The following is a 9876-nucleotide window of genomic DNA, read 5'->3' on the forward strand; positions in this document are numbered from 1 at the left end:
GTGCCAGGGGGAGCCGGCGTGCAGCTACGCCTACAGCCAGTACGCCGAGGCGTGCGCGCCGGTGCTCGCGCCGCCGCGCGGGGAGGCCGACGCGCCGGGAGCTGCCGCCGCCGCCTTCCCAGCCTCCGCCGCCACCTTCTCGGCGCGTTGGCGCTGCCCGAGCCACTGCATCTCGGCGCTCATTCAGCTCAACCACACGCGCCGCGGGCCTGCGCTGGAAGACTGTGACTGCGCCCAGGACGAGAACTGCAAGTCCACCAAGCGCGCCATCGAGCCCTGCCTGCCCCGGACGAGCGGCGGCGGCGCGGGCGGCGCGGGCGCGGGCGGGGTCATGGGCTGCACCGAGGCCCGGCGGCGCTGCGACCGCGACAGCCGCTGCAACCAGGCGCTCAACCGCTACCTGGCCCACTGTGGCAAGCTCTTCAACGGGCTGCGCTGCACCGACGAGTGCCGCGGCGTCATCTTGGAGATGCTGGACGTGCCCAAGGCGGCGCTGCTCAACGACTGCGTGTGCGACGGCCTCGAGCGGCCCATCTGCGAGTCGGTCAAGGAGAACATGGCCCGCCTGTGCTTCGGCGCCGAGATGGGCAACGGCCAGGGCAGCAGTGGCTCGGACGGCGCCCTGGACGATTACTACGACGAGGACTACGACGACGAGCAGCGCGCGGGCGGCGCGGGCGGCGAGCCGCCCCTGGACGACGACGATGGCCTGCCGCGCCCGGGCGGCGGCGCTGTGGCGGCGGCTGGCCACGGGGACCTGCCCTATGCGCCCCGGCGGAAAAACGGCGGCGGCCGCTCGGTGCCCCGAAGCGCCTGGACCCCGTTTACCTCCCTCTTGCTGCTGCTGCTGCTGTGTCGGCCCCTCTTTTAATCCTCGTGCCCTGTGGACTTCGTGAAGGCCCGGGCCGCGCTCTCCGGCTCGCTCGCGCGGTCACGCGCGGGCACCTGTGGCCGCAGCTCGTCACGCGCCCTGGGGGCTAAATAGAAGGGACCATTGGGGATACTTTCCGAAACGTTTTCAAAGTAGACTGCCTAGATGGTTTCCCTAGCAGCCGCTTGGCATTTTCCTGGTTCCGTTTCGGAGTGTCTGTTCTTGGACATCCCCGCCCCCATTGAGGTCCCCCAAAAGCCCCCATCTCGCCTGTCTTGCAGAAACTGGCCGAGTGAAATGGGATTGGGGGGACCAAACCCTAGCCCGGAACTCAGAAGAAAGGGTGCCGACCAGTAGGACCTTAAGGGTTTCAATCCTCAAGGGGACCAGGCTTGGAGCTGGGGATTTGAAAGATCTCTTTTGTAAAAGAGCTAACATATTAGCATTTTTCCTTAACTTCTGGGCAGGGTGGAGGGAAAGTGCTGGGATCCATTTTCATTGATTGACCAGAGTGGCCATTGAGGGCATGGCAATCATAAGTCCCACTTAGCGATTCCTTCCTTTGCACTTGGCACCAGAATTCTCGCTGACATTGGAGAGGAAGGGGAGGGAGTGCTTGCCTTAATGGTGGGTGGCCAGGGGTTAGTATTCCTGAATTCGTTTAGGTTGACTTTCAGCCCTTGACCTTCATTTCATTCCAACCACTGATCTCTTAAGACATTTCTTTAAGGCTAAGGGTCAAAAAAAAAAAAAAGCAGACCTGAGGAGTTGCTAGTGGTGTTGAATGAGGCAACTTTTTAATTGAAAAGAACTCTGCCCAGTCATCAATGAAAAGCAAGCGCTTTCTGATGTTTATTGTGTTGTTATTTTTGTTCTTTACATCAAGAAATCATATGTAAAATATGCGGAGAAAGTATATTGCCTCTGCTGCTATCAGGGTGCTGAACCCTGGTGTATCATATATAAAGTGTATTTAAAATTGGGATTTATTACCAGTTGCTGTACTTTGTATATAGAATTTTTATAAATTGTATGCTTCAGAAATAATTTATTTTTTAAAAAAACGTTAAAAGTTTTAAAGCCACATGTTACCCCCGCCCCAATGTATAGAATCCATTTGCCACCAGGGATACAAACCACAGTTCATTGTGAAGTGTGCTCTGCTTCGAACAGTCCTCAATGTACAGTGTATTTTATAGAGCTGACATTAACATTCTTATTTTCAAGAGAATCTATGGATATTGTAGAAATGTATAAATGCATTTCCAAACTGCCTTAAACATTGTATTTTTATAGACAACGTTTTTTAAAAGCCTGATGCTTTAAATAACTATGGGTTTGTGTATTTTTTGTATTTGTTTCATTAAAAAGTGTACATCAGTAAAGTTTTAAGTAATGGAGATGTTGTAGTTACTTTCCAGACTTAACATTGTGGTTAACCTAGTAATATGTGAGGAGGAGGGTGTGGGGTGAGGGCACTGGGAATCTACCAACCATCAACTGAAATTAAAATACAGTACAAAACAAGAAATAAGGGCTATTATTTCTGCCTTTAATTTAATGAACAATTAGACATCTGTAAATGAGGCAGTTAAAAAGGTATAATTGACTGACCTCCATTAACTTTTTCATTTGTTAAGCAAAGTGGTGTAAGTAGTGTCTATGCTCTATAGCTTGAGTAGCCCAGACATCTCATTTTCCCCTGTGCCATTTTCGCTGGTACCCCTGCCCCTCCACCCCCAGGCCCCCACCCCCACCCTACGCACCAGGGGTGTTGCTTTGGCTACATACAGTCACACATACCAATAACATCTGTTACCAATAGGGCTTATTTAGGAAACCTTCAAGACTTGAGACTTCAAAGTCACTTTCACACTTTTGGTGAAAAAGTATAAAAAATGGTTGCAAAACATTCAAGCGGGCAAAAGTAAACAGGCTGGGGAGAGGAACAATGACCAGGACTTGTAATATTGTTGTGAGGAGTTGTTTAGCAGCAGGCTGAAGGCTGGGTTCCTGCCAGAGCTACTGATCTACACTCAAACACCCTTAGATAAATAATTACACTCTTAAGCTGTGTCGAGTGCTGATACACTTGACCTTGTAAATAGAAATGTTTGCAGTAGGAATAAACTCCGGCATTGGAAAATCTTTTAAACATTAACACAAAGAGAGCGCTCTCTCCTCTGGGGATTTGAGCTTGAACCTTGCCAAGCTAGGCACTTGCAAGGGGGAAAAAAAAGTTTATTTATCTTCTATTCCTGGTGTTTATTTAAAGCTTTTCATTTTAAACTTGGTGATTGGAAGGCAAGTCAGGAGTTTAAAAGTCACCACAAATAAACTTTGTCTGAGGGGTCGACAGATTAGCAAGATCTCGTGTCTCTTTATTTGATATTAACATGTGCTGAGAAAACATAACCAGATTTCTCTGCTGCCTAAAGTAATTAACAAAGCTATGCCTGTCCCAACTTCCTCTACCCATGGTCACCCCCTGCTTTCTAGGTTTCTTTAGCCTTTAACTCGCTCTTTCCCCAGCTTTTATGGAGAGATTTGAGGCATTTCTTGTACCTAAAACCAAGATTAGTATACGCATAGCATCCAAAAGTTTAAAAGTTGAAGTAGCCAAACAAGTGCCTATGATGAGGGTGTGTGGCTGGAATCTCAAGTCACCTGAATGGTTGAGTAAACATATTGTTGAAACAAAGCTCAGAGCGTTGTTGCTTTGAGTTGAGAACAAAGAGTATTCTGAGAGACTTGTAAATGAAATCGGCTTGCTTTACAAAACGGACGAGTTGGCAATCTTTCCGGCTTCATCCTTAAATATATTTAAATCATCTCCATCTCATGTTATTTTAACACATTCTTGACTGAAAGTTAAATCTTTGTCCCATCGGAAAAGCCCAGGTTTTTCCCAGTAAAAAGTAAAAGACATTAGCAATGGAAAATGCCTGATAATTAACTGCTACAATAAACTCACGACTTGATTTTACAGGGTCCTGTCAAAAGCATGTGCCTGGAATAAATCAGCACCGCGGTTCACTCGGGGAGAGAGAGAGAACGTGAGGCCCTATGGCTTTATGCTTGCTTTCCTTGGTGGCGGAGGCGGGGGCGGGGGTGTGGGTGTGGAGTGAGGGGGTGTTGAACCTTGGTCAGTGGTACATTTTAATTTAAACAATTGTGCATGGGACCCCAGGACTGCCCCCACTTTACCCTAATACAAACCTAGCGAGTTCTAGAATAATTTGTTCAGATATTAGAGCCCAAGGTTGTTAGGTGTGGGATTGCCTGGTGCTATCTGTTCCTCAGCAAAATTGAACAGATGTTAGCATCTGTAAGATCCCAAACTCTCTGGGGAGCCTTTAGGAATTTGGGGCATTTGGCAGTCTCACATGTGTCTTAACTGAGAATGCCCCGGAAACTCCATTAATGAGGGGAAAGGTACCTGGCTTTTCTTGAGGATTCTCGAAAAGTCACACCCCACCCCTCTTCTAACAGAATTCCTACCGGTGAACACAACGAATAGTGGATTCCATTAAAAAAGTATGCATCCTCAGAGACATTCTCATTTCCCCAGTTAGCAGGTTTGAATTCTCAACGACAGTTTATTTGTCTTTGGAGGCACGGCAGTGACAAATGTTTAAGGGAGTGTGGGACAATGGTCGAGAACAAGGGGGCAGTTCATTGAACTGACAGTGACCATACAGTAAATAGAAGGAGGTTCAAGCTTCACTGCTCATCCAAGCACGCAGGGAAGCTTTTGTATATAACCACAATGGACATAACATAAGGTCTCTGTTTATTTTTAACAATATATAGCAATATATTCGAGTAATGCGTCGGGAAGGACGCCCCTGTTACTACCTAACAAGCCATGCCCGTGCTCAGGTAGGGCTCTGACACATGCCCATAAGGTGGGAAGCAGCTGCTAGGCTAGCTGCCACAAAACGAAGGCACAGAAAACTCTAACACTCCTGGGGGCCCTGAGGGTGAAGACCCACGTCTCTACTTTGAGGATTCAAGATAAATCACCTGAGTAGGGGTTCCTTTCTTTACCACCCTTCCTGATCACCCCCCACCCTCACCCCACTTCACCCAGCAAAGCTAAGAAGCTAGTGGCGGTGGTGGTTGCAATCCAGTCCAATCAGACTCATGGCGACCCTCCGTGCCTGAGTTGAAGGGCCCCAGTTGAAGGGCCTTGGCTCTCATTTTGATGGAACCAGATGATTAGGTCTCTCTCTTGGGGAGCTTTGGGGGGCAGGGGGGTGGGAGGTTTGAACCAGCCTTTCAGTTAGCAGTGGAGCTCCTGTTGGTGCCAGCAGGGCTCCTTACCACACGGTGCCGTATAGACTACAACTCCCGGGCACACCGTGTGAGCAGAATCTCACTATTTCATGGGATTTTCAAGGCTACGAAAGCACAATAACAGATCAGTCTGGGTGATGGAACATCAGAGTAGAATTGAATCCCCAACCTTTTGGCTGGTAGTTGAGCACTTACCTATTTGTACCACCCAGAGTCAGAATCAACTCCATGGCGAGGTACAATGGCAGAGCCTGAAAGACAAAAAAATCACCATGAGAACTTTCAGAAACATCAAACACCATATTGAAAACCTTTCCTCTTCTAAGCTTTGGCTTTTCATTATTAGCGTCTGGCGTTCACTGTGGAAGTTCTCTAATACAACGTCACGGATCACTTTTCCAACCTGTGAAAGGAAAAGCATGCTTTATTTGCTTTCAACGTCTCACACCAGGAAACCTGAGAAACTTTGTCAACTGCATTTCCCCCAGCTGCCCAGAACAAGGTTGTCGGGGAACACCATGTTCTAAATGCCTGATGAGCAAAAGGCAGTTCTAGCAGGGTTGGATTTCCAGGGGCTCTTGCTGCCTTATGGGTTAAGTAAAGTGGGACATTACTGTATTGGACTTGAGGGATTGCCTGGGGTAGACAGTTGAAAAGGGTCACCCTTGACTATCTGAATGACTTAAGTAATGTACTACTAGCATAAATACCTTCTGAGGCATCCATTTAATCAATTTCTTAAATAACAGAATGATCTACTACAAAATAGTGAACTGTATACACTATATTTTGGCACAAAGATGGTCATTCTCCCACTAGTAACTAGGGGCTCTAAATAAATGATTTCAACAATGTTTTATTAAAGGACGACAAGAGCCCTCGAGCTGCATTAATGGGGGAGAAGTCGAGTGGCACTTTTGTTATGGAAATGTTAAGCACATAATAGCACAGGCCAAACAATGTGCAGCCACTTCATTCTTTCAGCCATGCTGACACCTCTTGAAGAGGAACTGCAGGGAAGGATGTGGGAAAGATTTGCTTTTCCGAGGAGGCTTTCAGCTAATATTTTGGAAGGCTACCTCCAAACTCCATGCAGCATGGGTCTTAAGGAGTGAGGTGGGTCCCTGAGGTGCAGAGAATGTTTACTCCCCTTATTTCAGGAACAGCAGTTCTCTATTAATAGGTACATTTGTTTGGTATGACATTCTCAAAACTGATGTTTTGATGATTTTACAAGGGCACACGATCAACTTTATAAAGTTGCTCAGAATCTCATGTTCTGTTGCCCTGTTCCCTGGAAGCAAGCAGGGAGCTCCTTAAAGCCTACCAACACAACTTCAGCAGTGGAATCTGCCACCTGGAACAAAAAAGTAAAGTGATACCCCTGTTGCCAGACTTTATGGGTGCTCTTGGCTGCTCTGGCTAGAAGCATGCATGCATTCTTACAAGTTTATTTCCAGGTGTAAACTATACAAGTTCTGTTTGATATTTTTGGGTTCTTGGGTAGAAAAAGGAGGTAATAGTTCACAACTAAATCCTATTCCGTGTTTAATTACTGAGCAGGTGTCACAAAGCACCAAAAAAGGGTAACTTTTTATTCAATGTGGTCTGAAGCCTTGGCAGATGTCTCTTTTAAAAACAAAGAACACCCACCCAACTTTCAGTTTTAACCCATTTCATTTTCTTATGTGCCTAGTAGATATGTGACTGTTAGTGAGCCTATTTGGAGCAGTGTAGTGCGCTGTGATCCGCATGGTAGTTCAAAACTGCCAGCAGCTCCCTGGGAGATAGACTGGACTTGCTACTCCTGTAAAGAGTTACAGTCTCAGAAACCCAGAGAGGGGTCACTATGAGACAGCACTGACTCCCTAGCAGTGAGGGTATGTGTGTCTTTAACAAGTGTTGAGACAAGCTTTCATGGTCCCTAAAATGTACCTCTGGAATCCTGAGAGCAGGTAGGAAAGTATAAAAAGGGTTCATTTTTCATCCATGGGCATTGGATCAGGGTCTACCATATGGTTGATGGGTACAGATGTAAATATGATGTAGTTCTCCTATTTAATGAGCTTAGGATTGGGTCTAAGAGCTAGACACATTCAGAATCTTTTAATATAAATGGTCGGCAGAGAAAATGAGTTAGTTCAAGAGTGGGTTTAAGGAAAGAATCCTGGAGAAAGTAACATGGAAATGTGATAGTTGAGGTTGTGTCAATATTTCTGGACCAGGATTCTTAGTGGCTTGGCAATTGAGACACGTTATTGTTGTTAAGTGCCACCCAATCAGTTCTGGCTCACAGTGACCCCATGTACAACAGAACAAAATACTGCCAGGCCCTGTGCCTTCTCGCAATTGTTCTTATGTTTGAGCCCATTGTTCCAGCTCTGTTGTTCATTGCCCACTGCTTTACCAAACGTGATGCCCTTCTCCAGGGACTGTTCTCTCCTCACACATGTCCAAAGTATGTAAGATGAAGTCTCCCCATCCTTGTCTCTAAGGAGCAGTTAAGATGTAGCCATCCTTTATAATGAGACTTGACAAAATATAATGACCTCCATAATGTGATCTGCTATGAGCAGCCAATCAATTGAAAGGAAGTTTCCTCAGAGTTGTGGCCAGCTTCCAATGTAGGTGGACACTGTGGACAAGTTTATTTATTTGGGAGCTTTTATAGTCCAGCCTGAATCCTGCATCTGGTTCATCATTTGATCTCCAGTTCTTTGGACTTGAGCCAGAAGCTATCATCTGACCTGTTGATCTTATACTTGGCAGCAGCCTTCTATCTTAACTACCGACCTTGGATTCATTCACCTCTGCAACTAGATGCCTGCCATCTGAACTGCCGAGTATGGATTCATCAGTACCTCCTGCAATGTAAGCCTCCAGCCTGACATCTCACCCTTGGACTTACTGAGAGCAGGTCTACTTCTACAACTGTATGAATAATTTCCTTGATTTAAACTTCTTTCTATATAGACACATATAAGCTTCAATTATTTTACTTCCCTAGATAACATAGCTTAAGCCACTAAGTCTAAAGACATGAATGTGAGTTCGCCAGGAGAAAGGTGGGACAACATTTTTTTAGAGGGAACAGCATGTGCAAAGTCATAGTGTGTGTGTGTGTGTGGTTTCCTCAGAGTTGTGGTCCATATACTCATGTATAAGAATATGTGTGTTGGCTGACTGAGCAATTGTTACTACTCAAGTAACAGATGTGGGCTGAAAGGAAGGGTTAATATCAAGTGATGGAGGTCTAGAATGTCATGCTGAGCATTGACTTTACCCTGCACACTCTCCTTGAAGGGCATATGTTCCAAGCAGAAAGCTCCCAAGTTTCCTCATCATGAATAGAATACATGAATGGTTACAAGGGATGAAGACTAGATCCAGGAGAGGAGCTAAGAGGGGACTACTTTGGATACATGGGCAAACCCCAGGACCCAAACTAGGAAGGGACAAGAGAAAGGAAAGAATGGTTCAGATTCAAAGCACTGTGCTCTTCAAACGTAGGGTGTTCCGGAGGGCAGAGGTCAATGTGACTGCCAAAGATTTTTGGCTCAGAAAAATAGGTAGATTTTTGCAATCTTCAGCCTGAGAGGAAGAAAGACTAGAAGGCAAGTAGTATTTGAAGATCTATAAGACATCCAGGTGACAATGAACTCAAGAAAACCAACTACAAGACTGAAGCTCAAGAAGAAATCAGATTTGTAGAGTGGGTGCCATTAAAATGCTACTACTGACTCACCCACAGAGCGTGAAGAGAGCAAGAAGCATTGTGGACAGAAGAACCCAGAAAAGCCATTCAAGCAAGGATGAGACAAGGAAGAAGAGGTCTGAGGAGAATCAGGAGACAGAAATAACAATGTTTCTGATCTCAAGAAATACATGAGAAATTATTAAAAGATTAATACTATGAATGCCTTAAAAATCATGACACACTCACTGAATATCTAGGAAAATACAAATGAAAAATATCCCTAAGGGTAAGAACCATTATAACAATGGCAATTATTACATAAATTATCAGTAATAATTTCTTTTAACTATTGTAAATACATATACAACATCACATTTGCCATTTCAACATTTTTCAGGTGTACAATTTGGTGCAAAATCAAACAATTATATCTAATAATATATTATTATTATTAGAGGAAATGTGCCCACATATGAGCACTGGCAGTAATGTCGGTAAACATATTTTCTTCCTTACATTTTTTTTATGTTTTCCAAAAGTTATCAAGGAGTACTGGTTACTTTATTTTAATCCTTGAAATTATGTTAACAATATGCAGAACTATAAAGAAGAAAGAAGTTAAAGTAGGTCTAGTACTTTATAGCCCCAGGTACCTACACTACAGAGGGATTTCCCTTATTTGCACTTTACACTTCAAACTTTTGTGAAAAGTGATAATTTTTTTAAGCTGAAAATAATACAAACTGTACAACTCTGTAACTTGAAAAAGTTTATGATAGAAGGAAGAAAATCATAGTAAAGATGAGGATATACGCACACACACACAAAGAATTTTTATTCACAATGATGATTTAAATTGCTTTACAAAACAACCTTATCACATTCAAAGTGCTCTCCATTCCTCTTAATATATTTGTCAAATCTGTGATTCTATTCTTGGAAACATTTGGAAACTATCTCTTGGGATGGCTGACAGCACTTCCCTCATTTTTTTTCTTCACCTCTTCTA

General features: G+C 44.7%; 1 protein-coding gene across 1 annotated transcript in view; it reads left to right on the plus strand.

Annotated features, from left to right (window-relative positions):
- The window catches only part of GAS1 (growth arrest specific 1), a 5196-nt gene extending 2925 nt beyond the window's left edge, over nt 1–2271 (plus strand). Inside the window, exon 2 of the mRNA XM_004714599.2 lies at nt 8–2271. Within this exon, the coding sequence (XP_004714656.2) occupies nt 8–871 (864 nt within the window). The 3' untranslated portion in view covers nt 872–2271. The remainder of the gene's footprint in view (nt 1–7) is intronic.
- Nucleotides 2272–9876: the final 7605 nt, after the last annotated feature.

The sequence above is a fragment of the Echinops telfairi genome, unplaced genomic scaffold, assembly GCF_000313985.2.
Source record: "Echinops telfairi isolate 266 unplaced genomic scaffold, ASM31398v2 ScPeMD7_27;HRSCAF=92, whole genome shotgun sequence".
In the NCBI taxonomy this organism is placed as follows: domain Eukaryota; kingdom Metazoa; phylum Chordata; class Mammalia; order Afrosoricida; family Tenrecidae; genus Echinops; species Echinops telfairi.